General features: G+C 39.3%; 1 protein-coding gene and 1 long non-coding RNA gene across 5 annotated transcripts in view; one reads left to right on the top strand and one right to left on the bottom strand.

Moving 5' to 3' along the window:
* The first annotated feature begins 1,282 nt into the window (after nt 1-1,282).
* Nucleotides 1,283-17,366, top strand: part of LOC135343006 (uncharacterized) — a 36,866-nt gene continuing 20,782 nt past the window's right edge. For all 3 annotated transcript variants that reach the window (XM_064539908.1, XM_064539909.1, XM_064539910.1), the window contains exons 1-7: nt 1,283-1,590; nt 11,115-11,477; nt 13,913-14,062; nt 14,138-14,233; nt 14,745-14,879; nt 15,144-15,308; nt 16,816-17,139. In XM_064539908.1, the coding sequence (XP_064395978.1) occupies nt 1,533-1,590; nt 11,115-11,477; nt 13,913-14,062; nt 14,138-14,233; nt 14,745-14,879; nt 15,144-15,308; nt 16,816-17,139 (1,291 nt within the window). In that variant the 5' untranslated portion in view covers nt 1,283-1,532. The remainder of the gene's footprint in view (nt 1,591-11,114; nt 11,478-13,912; nt 14,063-14,137; nt 14,234-14,744; nt 14,880-15,143; nt 15,309-16,815; nt 17,140-17,366) is intronic.
* On the bottom strand, nt 3,842-9,605 carry LOC135343021 (uncharacterized). Of its 2 annotated transcripts, none has more exons than XR_010397032.1 (4): nt 9,201-9,605; nt 8,810-8,897; nt 7,008-7,098; nt 3,842-4,316 (listed from the first exon to the last, which is right to left on the bottom strand). It is a non-coding gene; the product is annotated as an uncharacterized LOC135343021 (long non-coding RNA). The 2 variants fall into 2 exon arrangements; XR_010397033.1 differs by having other exon boundaries at nt 8,997-9,605.

The following is a 17,366-nucleotide window of genomic DNA, read 5'->3' on the forward strand; positions in this document are numbered from 1 at the left end:
AGACACGCTTTCCTGAAATAACAAAACATTTACTGAGGGTCAAAATAGATTCTCCTGGTATAAGGACATCTATATTATTGAATGACCACATCATTTAAGTGATGGAGCTTTTTGTTGGCAAGATCGCCTAACCACAAGATAGGTACTGTTGAACACCTATTTTTGACCTATCATTCAGTTTGCTGCTAGCCTTATACATTTCCTTAAGTACTGAACACATTCTCCCAGTACTTCACTTCATAGACTAACAGGAAAGCAAAGCGAAATGTTCCAACCATAAACCCAACCAAAGATCGCCTAACCACAAACTTGTCACCTAGTAAGTTACAGACAAAAATGAGCTCCAAAAGGCTATCCACTAATAATGTAGGCTCAATATACATGCTCTATGATAGACTTACCTCCCACCTACGAGTACAGCAAGCCTTCTCCTCAACTGAAGCCACAAGTGCGCAGCTGTGCAAGAAAAACAACACTAAAAGTGTCCATTTCTGCAGCTGGGTGCCGTTGCAGTGAGTGAACACAAATACTCCGTAATCTACCCGTATACTACCTACGTTTCACATCCACGGAGTGTACAGTATCTATGTTGCAACTAGCCTCGGTCCCAGGCCGATTTTTTTTAATAGAACGAAGTTGAAAAATACGGCCTGGTATTGATTGTATCTGGGCGTGGCAGGAACCGGAAACCAAAGCAGAGATTCTTCACACTTTGTTTCCTGTCATATTTCACCGTATAAGTTTAATACCGTAATTTAGCTCCGTGTATGCTCTGAAGTAACTGAAATCTAGCCATAGATTATCTAGCTAGCTAGCTACTGCAAGTTTAAGTTGTTCAGATTAACGTATACATTGTCTGCTTCACAAGAAGGCCCCACTCTCATTGCAGAACAGGCCCAGCTCTTGTCAGAAGGAAGAAACGTCTTTGCCATGGTTTTCAACATGGTATGGCAAGTCTCTTGCTTTCACTCACTGCCCTTTGTGATGGACTACAAACTAGTACTAGTAGTAGGTAGGACCAACACTGCCGGCCCATGTAGATAGGTGTGTTGTTCTTGCAAATCTCTCTGCTTCTTGTTTTTTGGTTCCTAACCACGCCCAGATACACGCCCAGATACAATCAACACCAGGCCTAGTTGTCGGCCTAGCTAGAAACAACTCGGGCTGGAATCGAGGCTATGTTGCAACCAACAGTGAGTTACTGTCCAAAAGCCAAGGGCGTATCCTTTTACTTTGCGCATGCGGATGTAACGTGTGGGTGTTTTAACATGTGCGACCAGCCTGGAATCCTGTGACACAATCTAGAGAGATCATGAGCTGAGATCAGTTTGGCTAGCTGTGGAGTGGTCTAGATGTATTAGACACTGAAGTGTATATATACTCACTGCTGCAACTAGTCTAGATCTATATATAGAGTCTAGACTAACTCTAGAGTCTTAGTGTCTAGTGTCTAGAGTCTATAGACTCTACTTGGAGTCAACTGGTGGAGACTCAGAGGCCGAAGGCCTCATTTGAACATCAACAACAAGTACATGAAGAGTTGCCCGAACTGTGCAGCTTCAATGGGGCACTATGGAAATGCTCAGGAAGGTATAATGTAGTAACCTTAAACCATGCTTTGGGGGCGAGTTTCATGGGACTTGAGCATTATATTCATGCATGGTATGGCCTAATACCAATTTAATTGTAGACTCGCAAGCTGTTCGCCTGCAACAGTGACGGCTTGTGAGTCTAATTTAATTGGGGGCAAGTTCCTTGGGTTAAAATGAATGCTTGACTGGTCTCATGTAACATTTTTGAGGTTTGTGGTGTTCGATGGTTGGGGCAGCTGTATAGACAACCATGCAGTCAGTACTGCATGTATGTTGGGTTTGATTCACTGTGATTATATAGTTGTGCACAATGCATGAGGGTGTGCTATACACGTCATGGTATTAAAACAAACAAACTACCCCTTGAATAAGACGGTCACTTGAGTGTTTTTCTCGATGCATACATGGGAGAAGCAATAGACCAGATTAGTGAATGCAGGGGATTCCGCTGGTCTGGCTACAATTCGTGATCCGCTGTTTATAATTTTCATAGCTATATACACTTGCAGTGGAACCTCCATATTATAACCAAAACCTCCATAATTAACGAACACCATTGGAATAGCCTTTTGGCCGTTATAAAGATGTAGTCTTTGTTGAGAGGTTTGAATTGCCAACCACGTAGTCAATTCCTGCTGTAAACAAATTTTGAGCTTTGCTAACTGCTTCTCTAGCCCATTCAAACTTTGAAAAGACTGTAGGAACGAGCTATAGCTAAACAGGATTATTAGCGCTTACTCGAATACTCTGGGCAGTTAAGGCCTGGGTCAGGCACTGATAAGATTAATTTTATTCATTGCCTACATTTTATGTAGATCATGTAGATCATGTAGTGTTAATGAGATTCATAATGTTTATTAATGTTATTCATTGCATGTGACGTCATAAGGTCAATGTATTTGCTTAGCTAGCTGCTAGAACTATTATAGATTATCTTTGGCAACAAATACGGCGGACTTAAACAAGGTAAGAGTAGCTGTTTAGGCCCTCAAAAGATAGATTATGTTGTTATGATTATGTTTCCTTGATGGGAAGTAAAAATGTCCAAAACTTTCTTAGCTATGCTAGCTTCTTTAGCTCTGACAGCCACCCTAGAGGTAGGCTATTTTGTGTATCTCAAGAATACAATAACTCCTACTCTTCCCATCAAGGATACTAGTACCTAGCTATGAGATGTTCATCTAGCCTTGTTTTTGAAGCTTGATCTTGGCATCTTCAACGCCGTATTTGCACTTCTCTTTCTGAAAGTGGCATGACGTCATCATCATTTATGGGACTAATTAGCATAATTGAATTAAGCTAATTAGTTTTTTGGAAAAAGAAAACATTGAGCTTCATTTTGGATCATTTTGAAGCAGCATACACTGTATATTGCAAATAATACAGCAGTATGAACATAGTATAAATTTTGGTGTTAAAATCTGGACCCGGGCCTTAAGTGCGCAGAGTATAACTGCAGGTTTTTTGTACTCAAATTGAAGCGCTTTTCCAATTATGCGAAGGATATTAGAATTGATTCAGCCATAGATAGTAGTGAATGCAGGGGATTCCGCTAGTCTGGCTACAATTCGTGATCCGCTGTTTATAATAATTTTATTCATATAGCTATAATTATACAGTGGAACCTTCATATAATTATATATAATTATAACCAAAACCAAGAGTTCATTAGGAAGAGTGCGCAACTCCACTTAAAACCATAGGGGGCGTTTCTCCAACCTTACGTCGCAACCACATGCTGTTGTATAAACAAATTTGCAATGAATAACATAGTGATGATTGCGATAATTATCACTAATGTTATTCATTTACAACTGCCAGTATAGAAAGGCAATCGAGTTACTAATTTTATTCATTGCCTTTCCTGCTAGTTGCGGTTACAACAGCCAGTATCTGTGACGTAAGATAGGAGGAATGCTTTTTGTGTACAGTCTATTGGAGTTGCGTACTCTTCCTAATGAACTTTTGCCAAAACCTGCATAACGAACACCATTTATATATGATTCAGCTAATTTATATCGCTAGCTTGTACATAGCCTCGATTCCAGGGGCCGATTAAAATACGGCCTGGTACCTATTGCATGGTGATAGGGCCTTTTTACATCAGCTTAGCTCTCTATTGCGTTGGCTTTCACACAATAGTCTGAAGCCAGAAGAGGCTCTCATCTACCTCTATGACGGTTGTATGGTCAGGATGTCTTACCTTGATCTGTACAGGCTATGGGAAATGTATGGTGCCTCCTTGCTACTTGCGAAGACAACCCGGCTATAGGACCATCCTAGACGTAGATGAGAGCCTCTTCTGTCTTAAAACTAGTGTTCAAGCCTTCTAGACCAATGCAATAGACGGCATAAGCCACAGCTTCACAGAACTCAGTCATACACAGAGAAAAAAGACGTGCTGATTTAGCACAGAAAACCATGCTAAACGAATGTCTCCAGTTTTAGCACGTTTGCACATGTGCTAAACAACCTGATGTGCTAAACCGGCGGCACATGTGCTGAATTCTAATGTGCTGAAACAGTTGTGCTGATTGTATTGTGCTAAATCAATTTCAAACATTAGAAACAACAATACATCAATACAGTATTAAAATTGTATTAAACAAACGATGAGGATATACAAAAGTGAAAGGTTTTTTTAAACATGGTTAGTTAACCATAGCAAGTCTGCACTCAGTTCACTGCAATTGTAAGACACTGCCTTTGACTTCTCAGCATCACCTGCATGCGTGAAGTAGAAAAATATGTCACATAAAGCCAGTAGAATTATAACAATAATTAAAGTGCGTATAGATTAGGTACATAACATCAGTCATGGCATGAACAAAGTAAGGTTGTTCCACCCCCCTCTCCACTGATAGCATTCACTAGTCTGTTGACAGGAGGTGGGGTTATTCACAGCATTGCAATGTTATTATGGGGCGAAATAAGACATCACTAACGTTTATTCATCCATTCATAGCATGAATAAAGTAAGGTTGTTCCACCCCCCCCCCCTCTCCACTGATAGCATTCACTAGTCTGTTGACAGGGGGTGGGGTTATTCACAGTATTGCAATGTTATTATGGGGCGAAATAAGACATCACTCATCCATTCATAGCATGAATAAAGTAAGGTTGTTCCACCCCCCCCCCCCTCTCCACTGATAGCATTCACTAGTCTATTGATAGGTGGTGGGGTTATTCACAGCATTGCAATGAAACTTATAATTATTATGGGGCGAAATAAGAAAAGCCTTTGCTGTGATCCATGACAAATGCCGAGTGCATAAAACAGTACATGAGGCAAAAGCAAAGAATTGTAGCTACAGAAAGAGTCATATAACACTAGGACCAAGAGGAAGAGTACGCTACTCCAATAGACTGTACCAGAGATACAAAAGAAAGGGGATTGGAAACGACCGCCCACGCCCTATGTAAAAGGACTGACATCCGGTGAAGCACTCCGTGTAATTATTGCGCTCGCAAATAATTACATGGAAAAGTTTTGTATCCCTGGTTTCTAGCTCTCCTATCCACTAGAGATCACTCAGGGCCTGGGAGATACTTGAGAGAAGTAAGCTTATACCACTGACAAGCTCTAAGTCCGTTGTCTTTACTCTGTTTCCAATTTTTTTGAGTTTAGCTTGAATTACTCTATGTCAACTTTTCTCTGTCCCTCCTGTGAAGTCAAAACAGCAAAGGACATTGCTTGACTTGGTTATTATGTATCTAAGTGCTACATAGAATGGCTTCATGCTATAAATAAGCTGTACTGTTCATAAACGTTTGCAGTATAGTCCTTTAAACTGCTTTAGTATACTTTTAGACACACCACGGGCCTGTCCCTCCTACGACTTCATAGTAAAGGCTATTTCTTCTTGCATAGCATTTATTTGTCTAGTAATAGTGGCTGCGTTGCTTAGTCGACTTTTTAGAGCTAAATTCTCTTTACTTTTTAGAAAAATCAACATTAAAAATGATCAATTTCACTGTTTCTATGTACAGCACATTGTAGAGCAGTCAAGACAGGTAATGAGCATGCTGACTATAAATATAATCCTTTGTAGTTTTAGCCACGCCCTATAACGCGGAATGCTTCACGCAAAAATTTCGTAAAAATTTCGTTTCCAATCCCCTTTCTTTTGTATCTCTGACTGTACACAGGAGGCAAACTCACTATTGCATGTAACCACAGCCACTTGAGATACAACAATAACAATAACAATGCTGATAAGAAAAAGCAATTAGTGGTAATCATCACTAACTTTTATTCATCCATTCATGCAGATAATTTTAAGATTTTACAGTTTATACAACAGCATGTGGTTGTGATGTAAGTTAGACAGAATGCTTACTACGGTTAGTGGGAGTTGCATACTCTTCCTAATGAACTCTCATTATAGTCGTTTTTACGCACAATTAAGTTTGCGAGACTATGATAATGCAAGAGTTCTTGTTGTGCTATTATAGAGCAGCATCAATATTCGGGCCCATCAATTATCTCCTATAGAGAGCAGATTGAGAAGCTGTCTTCCACCGACAATACTCGTTGTAAGGGCTAAACAACAAAGCTTAATACGAAAGTTTAATTAAACTGCGTTGTCCTATATAATATATCGATAGAACTGTTAGCTGAATAGGAACAGCTACAGCTGCAAAGCCGACAGAGACAATATGCTACAGGTGGCAGTATTGATTTGCATTAATTTGGACGTGTGTGGCAATCGAAAATCGTTTTGTGCACAAGGAAATTTGGGATTTCCGTAGCAGCAATTTTTATCAATTATGAGCTTACAAAGTGGTAAATATAAAGTCCCCGTTCCGTTTACGTAGTACGTGCATAATACACTGATACAGCGCAAATTAAACGCTAAAAAGGACGCTCAAGATAAGAGCTTTTTTCTGTTGTTAAAATTACTTTGGCCACCCATGCAGCTATAGTAATCATGACATTTTGCAGCTTGCTAGCTTTGCTACATGTAAGTTAGCTATAGCAGTTATGCTAAGTAGTGCAGTGAATGGTGCGTTCTATTTCTTGTTAGATCTATGTAGAACTATAGGCTAAGCATAATTTAGCTGGGTATAACCATAATTATATATGTTACTAGAGGATTGTCACTTTGCATTCATAAACACAGCACACCACATTTATAAAGTGCAATGGTATATAGCAACAGTACAGTAAAATACGCTTTTAATACAGTATCAAAACGGAAACGCTTTAAACGTACTACGTAAACGAAATGGGATAATTTATTATATTGACCGCTATATACGTATATAGGCAGATAACTATACTTGAAAGGGAACTATACTTGAGAGGGGCTTTAAGTCAAAGTATGGTATACTGTTGCAATTGTTTTTTTGGGTGAAGCCACTATACCATTAAATTAAAACATTGTGGCAATACAGCAGCATAATAATACATACCTCCAATTGTGTCGATACTTTACAGTGGTCTGGTCATACAAGGGTGTCCAGTATAATGCTCTCTCCAACACGTGTCACTTTCAACATCATCCTGGAATATGTTTTTTCACATCAATTCTTACAACAATAATCATAGTGCCTTCAAAAAAGTACGACCACCATTTTGAAAGAACTTTAGACGTGAGAGGGAATTAGGGGAACTTTTGCGAATGGCGTGGTTTCCCTCTGGGCAGTTGGCGTCTCACAACTATAATGTACACGTGAAAAGCAGTAGATCTAGTATGTACAATAATTATAAATGTACAATGTACAATATAATTATATTGAAACATAGCATCAAGTATGTACAGCATATAGCTAAGTAACTAGTCTAGCTACGATACTCGAGGTGACTAGGATTGTCTCTTTGTTTGTTTTTTGCAAAACGTATACTTGCAATGTGCAACGGTAAATTGCAACGCTTTTAATACAGTGTAAACGTACTGGCGTACTACATAAACGGAACTTATATTGACCGCTTACTGCATCTATACAATAAAAGTGCAACGTACGCTATGACAAGTACAGTCGAAAGCGGCAGTGGTTCTTGGTCAGACATGCATGCAATGAAACTAAGTTTTATGTGTTAACGAATAGCTATAGCGCTCCGGACATTCACCGGGACCAGAGTAGTCTCACAGTAAAGAAGCCAGAACTCAAGCGTGGCTGTATAGTGCGCATTTGATGTATCAAGCTTCAAAATGAAACTGTATTTAGCTAGCTTCAATGCATGTGTACAAGGTTTAATTTATACTTCTTAGCTTTTACCCAACTAAGCTTTTTACCATTTGAAAATCTGTCAAAACAAATCACTTTTTTTGCTGAGGCTATCTATCCTAGCTAGCTGTAAACGCAGTGCCATGGCATCCAAGTGAAAATACACACACAAACAAACACACTTACTATACAGTCTTTCTTCTAATTACAGCGCCGCTAAAGATTTTCAGTGGCGCACAAGAAAACCATAATTCCAGTTCGGCACTTATAATATTATTTAGAGTGGTGCTTTAGCAACGTAGAGTACTCTAGTATAGCTGTTTCCACGAGGCTATCAGATCAGTTGTACATGTAGCCTCGAATTAAGGATGCGTTATTTCTAATTATGTAAGCGCTAGCAACTTGGCGCTTAATTGGATAATTTATTTTGTGAATTTGGCCCTTCAATTAGAGTGGCGCTGTAATTATGCCTTGCGGTGCGCATGCGCAAGCAAGGTATACGGTAGTGTGTTTGTGTGTGTGTGTGTGTAGACTATTTCAGCTGCTCAAGGAAGTGCAAGTAAGAGTTACTATAGGCTTCTAGTCATGTTTTCTTGGCTTGCTATTTGTGGATTTGCAAAATAAAGCTTCGTTCTCGAGTTATGCCTAGTTTTGCTTACTTGGAATGCTATTGCAGCCTTTTCAGAAGAGTCCGTAGCAAAACTCGTTCACCGAGTGTTGCTACTCTACTTAGTAGTTAGTTCTGCACTAGAACGCTAGCTATTGGTAGCTGCAAGAGTGAGAAGAGAGCTGCGAGGCTCTGCTGACTTACAGCCATTAATTTTAGACTTGAACTTTAGGCATCAATCGTTTTTAACAACAATCATGGGTCGATCACTACCCACTATTTGAGTTTCCCTGCGATTGCATGCACAGCAATAATAATTATCATCAATCAATGTGTGTATAAAAGCTAGCTATTAGTAGTTTTATGTTATGTAGCTTTGGCACCTCCACCGAGGCATCAGCACCCGCGGTGCTTTCATTAGAAGAAGTAAATAACTCACTTATTGTGCTATGAAACTTGGGCAATATAAGCTTCAATTGGTATCCACTTTGTTGAGCCCCATTCAACCTTTTACTTGCTTGTCCTTCCTGCATAATTATTACAGGGTGTCATACAGGATTTTAAAGTAGAGGGGGGAAATATAAGGCATTCTTTTAAAAAAAATCAACTGCATGTTATTTCAATACCCTGGTTAGTATACAGGCTATGGATACTCAGTCATACACCATTACTAATACCTGAATGCAAATTTTAGGGGGGGGGGGGGGGGGGTTGGAGCCAGAGGGGATACTCCCCCTGTGTACTGTATGACACCCTGGTACAATAATTATTATACAATAGCTGTGTAATTAGATTGTACAGCATTGTTCAGCATGTTGAGGGAAACTTACCTAGTTCCACAGTTTTGTCAAACAGCTCTCAAACCATGTCTAAACTCAACTTATTTTCTTCTTTGCAAGAACAGCAAATAAAAAAAAAGTCTTTGTTGCTATGCAGCTACAGCTGCACATCTGTTGTACTGCATGCCCTTATTTGGTACTGAAAACAGCACACTGTGCTGAATTAGCATGTGTACCTGTTTCAGCACACCCATTACATTTAGCACAGTCCATTTAGCACATTAATTGAACATCAAAATTACAAGCCATGAAAAAGCACACCAATACAACACGTAGGCTGTGCTATATGCCTACAAAACAGCACATGTAGTGTGCTGAATCACTGTTTAGCACACCACGGTGCTAATCATTATAGCACACGCTCAGGGTCTAAAACAGCACACCTCTTTTCTCTGTGTAGAGATAAAGTATTACGGAAGATAATAATTCTTAGTAAACGGACTAATTTCCTGTGTAATTTACTAAGGTTTTACGTTCTTAGATCCCATTTGAGTGTATTTAGCAGGGAACTATGAGCTATAGTACCGGTACTATAGATTGCTCTGGGCTACAAACTACAACATTGTACATTGTATTGTGATTTACAAGAAGATACACATGTAATAACATAAAAATTATTGTAGCTAGATGCTTTGTATAACAGAACTAGAATGAAAGAGAGAAGCTCTAGTTTCTTTTTTTGGCTTTGTTCGAAAGCAGTAGGAGACGCTCGTTTTTTGGGTAGTGTTCTGTGCTTTTTTGCTGCAAGGCTGCATGGGGGAGGAGCTGGATGTATGGAAGTGCTGGGATTCTAGCTTTGGCTTCTTCCTAAAGTTCCTTTCGCTTTGTTCAAGAGTAGTATAGGAGCCGCTCGTTTGCTGGGCTTGTTTGCTGCAAATTATAGCTTATAAGTGTCTTCCTTTCGCTTTGTGAGAGCCGCTCGTTTCTTGGGAAGTGTGCTGGGCTTGTTTGCTGCAAAACTGGGGGAGGAGCTGGATGTTTCCGTTTTGTGGGTGGAGCTAGGACTATAATTTTGTCCATCAAACTGAGGTGAAGGAACAGGGTTGACTTGAATAGAGACCACAGATTTAGTAGAGACACAGAGATGCCAACTTCAGATATTAGTTTTCAAAAGAATAATGATGCAGTTGCTAGGTTGGCTGTTTATATAGGTTGACTGTTGCTAAGCTAGTGCATTTCTAGTAGCCAATAGGTTTTGGGATCTAAATCAGTTAGAACATGTGCATTCGGTATCTATGGTTATAGTGTCCCTCATCCCTCGGGCTAAAGCCCTCGAGCTTTGGGACACTATAACACATAGATACCTCATGCCCATGTTCTAACTATAACGTAGTACAATTACCCATATTCTGGGTAATTTGAAACCGTATTTTACTCGGCCTTGAATTGAGGCTAGCTTGTACAGTGCATGGCATAGCTGTAATTATATCCATCTGGAATGACTCTCTGGGCATATGCTGTTTGTCTGATCATGCTGAGAGAATGTGAGACAAAGATGAGGTCTTTTTGTTCTGCAGTTCCTGATCAATATGATAATGAATCTGTAAAATATGAACTGTAACATAATAGATCCAGTTAGAGTTGCCTTGCTTGCTCACTTTCTAGCTAGCTTACGAGTTAGGTCTCATCACAGAGACATCCAGTTTTACTGGGTGGGGCTCAAAAATAACTGCATTTTAGGAGCATTCTCGAATATAAGCGTATAGAGCTCTGCTATTGACCCCATGAGCGCATGCGTAATAATCCAGTTTCTATACAGTATTCTTTTTGGTATTGTTTTGCATGGTATGTTCCCATTCCTATATATAATTATAATTATTATAGCAACTCAATTTTACATGTGTCATAATTATTTAGTGCATGCATGCATGTATCATTGTCCATTGTACCACCCTCTTTCTCTAGGTTTTGTTCAGACCATTAACTGTACTGCACTCCCGATGGAGCAATATTTGTGTAAACTCTTCTCTGATCACAAGGAGAAAAGAACATGCTTTCGGACAGAGTTGAGAAAGTATCGTAACAGCAACAAACGTTGTTTAACAGATATAACCTGGACAACCGGTTTGGACAAGACACCACAAATATTGGAGGTGGATTTTTTGTTGCTGATTATAGCTGGAGATATCGAAACTAACCCTGGCCCTGTTCTTACAACACTGACACTCTCAACTCTTCATGAAGAATTAGTTGAGTTGACTAATCCACGTCTTTTTGGTGAACACTTGGGCATTCCTCAGTTGGTATTGGACAAACTTCATCCAAATGGTATGTGCTATGCATGCACGCATTAAGTATTAGCAAGGGCGTATGAGAGAAGAGGGCATGCAACTCACTATTAGTCCAACGTGCGAGTAAAAACTTTATTCGATCTATTTATAGCTATCTGCTACATGTACTTTACACAAAATCAGACACACCTACAATCTATTTTTAGATATTACTGTACTTTTCCAGTAAATTCCACCGCCCACTTACAGTTTTTGCTCGCAAGCTGTTGCATGCCCTCTTCTCTCATACGCCCTTGGTATTAGTTAATGCACTGTTGCGAGTGCTCTCTATATACATGTAATTATGCCTCGGTGCGCATGCGCAAGCGAGGTATACAGTAGTGTGTTTGTGTGTGTGAGTGTGTGTGTGTGTGTGTAGGCTGCTACAGCTGCTCAAGGATCAATTAAGTGCAAGTAAGAGTTTCTATAGGCTTCTAGTCATGTTTACTTGGATTTTAATTCGTGGATTTGCAAAATAATGCTTCGTTCTCGAGTTATGCCTACCGTAAGACCTCGATTTAAAGCGACACTTTTTACTAATTACGAAGCCAGAGGTCGCTTCTTTTGGAGGTTGAAAAATTATATTGAAGTCCTGGTGTCGCATATTTAGAGGGTCACATCTAATTGGAGGTAACTTTACAGAGTCTACTTGCCTCGATTTTAGGCCGCTTAGAAACACTGATTTTCCAGTGGGCTACAATCGAGGCTAGGGAGTGGCTACATTTAGAACGTGACATTAAAAAATAATTGTCAACGCAGCTGTCGCTACTTTTAGAGGTCAGAAAATTGCTGAAGCTCCTGGGTGTCGCATATTTGGAGGTTCGCCTTAAATCGAGGTCTTACGGTAGTTTTGCTTACTTGGAATGCCATTGCAGCCTTTCAGAAGAGTGCGTAGCGTAACTTGTCCATAGAGTGTTGCTACTCTACTTAGTAGTTATGCCTCGAGGCGTAGCCGCACGAGGGATACGGTAAAGCTGACTGTGTGTGTGTGTTTGTGTGTCTGTTCCAGCTGTAACTGCTCAACGGTTGCAATGCGACGAAAGCTAACAGCTTCTATAGGCTTCTAGCCACATTCTCTTGGATTTTGATTCGTAGATTAGCAAACTAAAGCTTCTTTCTCGAGTTATGGCTAGTTTGACTCACATCGAAGGCTGTTGCAGTCTCTTCAGAATCTTTTATATCATTATCTATTTGCACAAACTTTCTTTAACATATGAGTTAGCCTTGCACTAAAGCGCTAGCTTTTTGTTAGCTACAATAAGACTCAGAAAGTATCTGTTAAAACAGCTAGCTAGCTAGCAGTAGCGAGCAGTAGCCATTTGTGAAATTGATCTCTTTGGACACACCCTTTAATTATTCCTGTGGATGTAATGCGCATGCGCGCTCATTCCCCATGTGTGAGAAATAATATCCAAGATCCAGATCATCCTCCTGGCAGAATCATTTTTTTCTTGAGGAGGTGGCCGCATTTCCAGGAAATAACCGTGATTCTTAATGAATCATTATGCTCTCTGAAATAACCGTGATTCTTAATGAATCATTATGCTCTCTATTTGCCAAAATGTCATATCTGGCCATATTAAAAACTTTGTTTGGGGGCAGCCAGCACTAACCAGTATACAGAATAGCGAGTGGCCGCATTTCAGGGTGAGTTTTGTGTAGTAAACATCTAGCTACTAGTATTCCGTGCCAAACCAAATGGCCGGTATATCGAGGTGGCCGTACTTCAGAGAAAGCCGGAATAGTGATAGTCTATACTGTCAAAAGTACAACTACTCACACGTTACAGTGTGGATTATAAGAAATCTGACAGGAACTGACTTATGTCAGACCATATATCCAAAATGCTCTGTCATTGTAGTTTCTTGTTCTGCCATGACTGTCGCAAGGCCCGACTAATGAGGAAAGTCTAGGGTCTGATGCCCTGAGACATGGATCTACCATGCATTATTATTTATAGCTCATTGACGTTCATTCTGATAAAATATGATATAAATAATTATGACAGTCTAATTATTAATATACACAAGTCAAAGTTTAGTCATTGAACCATCCTATAAAGTATTCAGCCAGTGAAATGGTTGACTCATCTTCATCAGGACTGGTTGTAGATGTGCTTGTTTTGCTCAGATTCACAACACAGTCATGGTAGTGTTTGGTGATCTTTCTCCAGTTCAATGGACTTGCTACATTAAACTTGTCTCTTAGGCTGTTTGACAGCTAAATGCTGAGAAGAGTGACGGTTAGAGGGCATAGCTATAGCTACTTTGCACTGTAATTAGAATGATTCTGTTGCCATCCGAACCCACTGACCCATGGACATTTGCGATCGATTGGTATATTATAGGCAACGACTGATCTGTATCAATAACAAAAAAACAGGCATCCTCCCATCATGTCTATAATTAATACTTCTCTCCTAATTTCATGCAGACGTCATCAAACAGAAAAATACCCTGCTTCAGTACATTGCTAATAACCATGAACTGTACGAATTTGATTGGGAGAAAATCGCTGATGCTCTTGATAAAATGTCATTGAGAGACCTGGCCACGGAGCTGAGGTCTAAATATTGTCAACATGGTAATGATTTTGTTATGGTTATGTGGTGCTAAAGTTATTACATGATAGATTTCCAAATTATGTATGTCATTGTAGATCATTCATCTTCAAGTGATGAGTATCTTTCAGCAGAAGAGCCCCCTTCAAGTGATGAGCATCATTCAGCAGAAGAGCCCCCACCGGTGCAATTATGTGAGTTTCTAATACGTATAGTAATCATTTGTGATATGTACTACCGCCCACCCCCACTTTTGAAAGAAAGTTTCTGCATTGGCTAATTTGCCTTGAGAATATGCCCACCAGGAAGTGATGCATTTATTTTGTCAGTGAGCAGTTGTCAAGAAAAGGTTTAGTTTATTAGTTATAGCTCAGACAATTTTCTTGTGTAGTCGACAAAATCTAGCTCTTCGTGGTCATTGTGACAGTGGTACAGATGTAGAAGGTGCACAGTCGGCAAGCACAAACCATGGCAACTTTAGGGCCTTGCTAAACTTCAGACAGGCACAGACTCCATAGTATCATAATAATAATTAGTGTCAGGCTTTGTAGAACAATTATACATGCCTGTATAATAGCTCTCTCCCCATCCGGCACAGTAATCCGTAGTGCATGGATGCGTGGGGAGCACAACCTGCATTACTATTTTATTATTGTGATCATAAACTTGTTTATAGATGCATGAACTCTATTACCAACTGTACAGCCCCGACACCATCATCTCAAGTACAAACTCCAGTAATTCCAGACCCTGTTCCTTCTCAGCAGCTGACCAAGGATTCAATAGCAGCTACGAGCGCTTCAATGTCAGACTCTGCAACACTGGATATTTCCACACTGAGTACATCACTGTTTTTTGCAATGATTATAATTTTATTGGTTTTATGATTAAGGGGCTTATAATAATCAGCTATGAACCACCTCAATGCTAATTATTATACTGAAAAATGCATGGTTTTATTTCCTATCTTAAAGGTTTGTTGAATGGCTTTCGGATGTTTTAAGAGAGCCATTTTTAATTGATCAGACTTTATGTAGTTTACGAATTAGGCTGCGGTGTATCATCATGAAGCTGTATGTATATACTTTTCAATTATATATGCAGCTGATCTGCCAAGAGTAGGATTTCAAGAACGGTTTCTAGTGCCAGACTCTGTTCCATCTCAGCAGCCTACCGAGGATGCACTAGTGCCAACTAGGACTTCATTATCAGTAGCACTGGGTCCTCCTGGACCCTCACCAAGTATACCAACACTAGTAAATGAAAAAGGTGACTGTAATACATTATATCGGCTTGAGAATAATTATACAGTTTCAATACATTGTACTGTAGAGGAGGTACGACAATGTAATTGAGTGTTCAATAAGTATTCTGTGCCTGCATTCAGGATAGGATCACTGCCAACATCTGAGCCTTGGTTGTTACAACAAATCTAATCTCTACTTGTAAAACTCTAGCTATACTAGCCAGCAACAAATTTACAGAGTTTTATGCTCTATAAACTTGTCTCTTTATGGCGCTTACTTGCCACCAGTTGAACGTCGTCATTGGAATGCATTTTTAACGACTTCTTTCTTCTCTGCTATTTCTTGCCTTCAATAGCAGCCACGTGAGCTTAACCGTGTGTCGTACCTCCTCTGATTGTACTGTTATAATATATAATTATACATACTTAGATGAATTCGAATGTATACATGCATGCAGGTCAGAATATTCACTGCAATAATATAATTATTATTCTTGTAAATAATATTAACAATAATCTAATAATACTAAATATGGCCTTCAGTTGATTATATATACTCAATTGTGTTACTAATAATTATTACCCGAAATGAAATGTTTTATCAATTCGGCAAATCTATATAGGTGAGGTTTGCCAATTATAAAGCGCACCTGGTAATGCACACACGCATGCCGTAGTTCCCACGTACCCAATTTGCGCAGTTGCAGGTGTGACACTGACAGAGGAGCTCTAGCTGTGTGAGAGGCTAGGGATATATAGATGGAGTATAGTATAGGATAATCATTGATCTGCAAAAAAGACATTCAGAAACACTGAGGATCGTTTACTCTTTTTCATTCGCCTAATTGGATTTTGTTCCCGTTGGAATTATAAGTACTTCCCAACATTTTTGGTAGCTCTTGTGCTCTTCCATTCTCCTCCACAGCATAGAGTGCTTGCTATGCTCAACAGTGTATAGGCGTACTTCATTCTTGGCGCAGATTTCTTTAACAAGTATTTTTAACAGTTATATAATAATTATACTTTTGAGCTCTGTCGACTTTTGGAATTATCTCTCCTATAATAATATGGAAGATTCTTAATGACTGAGGGCACTAAATCTCTCCTATTATTAATATGGGAGATTCTTAATGACTGGGGGCACTACTATATACTCTCTTATAATTATTACTTTAGGAGAGGTTTAGTGCCAAGCATTAAATGTTTCTTATATGGTATATAGGAGAGCTTTAATGCCAATGGACATTAAAGCTCTCATATATACCTAGGGAAATTGTTTAATACATGCAACTGCATGCGAACCATATAATTATATGGTTATATATATCCATGCATGCATGCACGCATGCATGCATCGACTGTACAGAATTGTGCATGCACACATGCATCCAATCTCTCTGCATGCACACCATATAATTATGCATACCCTTCTTTATGTGCATTGAAACCCAATTGAACGCATTCGCACCTATGATGCGCATTGCGTGCCGAATGTGTACGCAACCTATATAGTTATACTTTTCTGTGCAGGTATTCTAATGCTAATGAAAAGACACAATGTCACTGATAAGCAACTCAACACTGAAATAAAGGAAGCTGATTTCCCCCACTTGGCTGAATATTTTGATGGGATTGAGCTCTATATTTGCAAGATGGGTTTGACTCCTTCTGAACAAGGCGATGTGAAACTGAAGGGAAATCACAACATTCAAGCTGCAATGATTATGTGCTTGTCTTACTGGCGAGGACACAATCCTTCGAAAGCGACATACAAATCTCTGTTGAGCATCTTAGTGAGTCTTGATAAAGGATTGATAGCTGATCATGTGTGTCAGTACGTGGCTGGGAAAAATGGTGAGTATTATACTAACGAGTTATTTTTATACGTATAGCAACTGTTTATGTGAGCCTCATCCACAATCACAGATTATTAATGTGGTGATTGTTATTATAACTGATATTCGAATAGAGCATAACATATACACGTATATATATGCATGCCTGTATATTAACATATACACGTATATATTATATGCATGCCTGTATATTAACACATACTCAATGCTGTACCAATCATCACC

The sequence above is a fragment of the Halichondria panicea genome, chromosome 10, assembly GCF_963675165.1.
Source record: "Halichondria panicea chromosome 10, odHalPani1.1, whole genome shotgun sequence".
Lineage (NCBI taxonomy): Eukaryota > Metazoa > Porifera > Demospongiae > Suberitida > Halichondriidae > Halichondria > Halichondria panicea.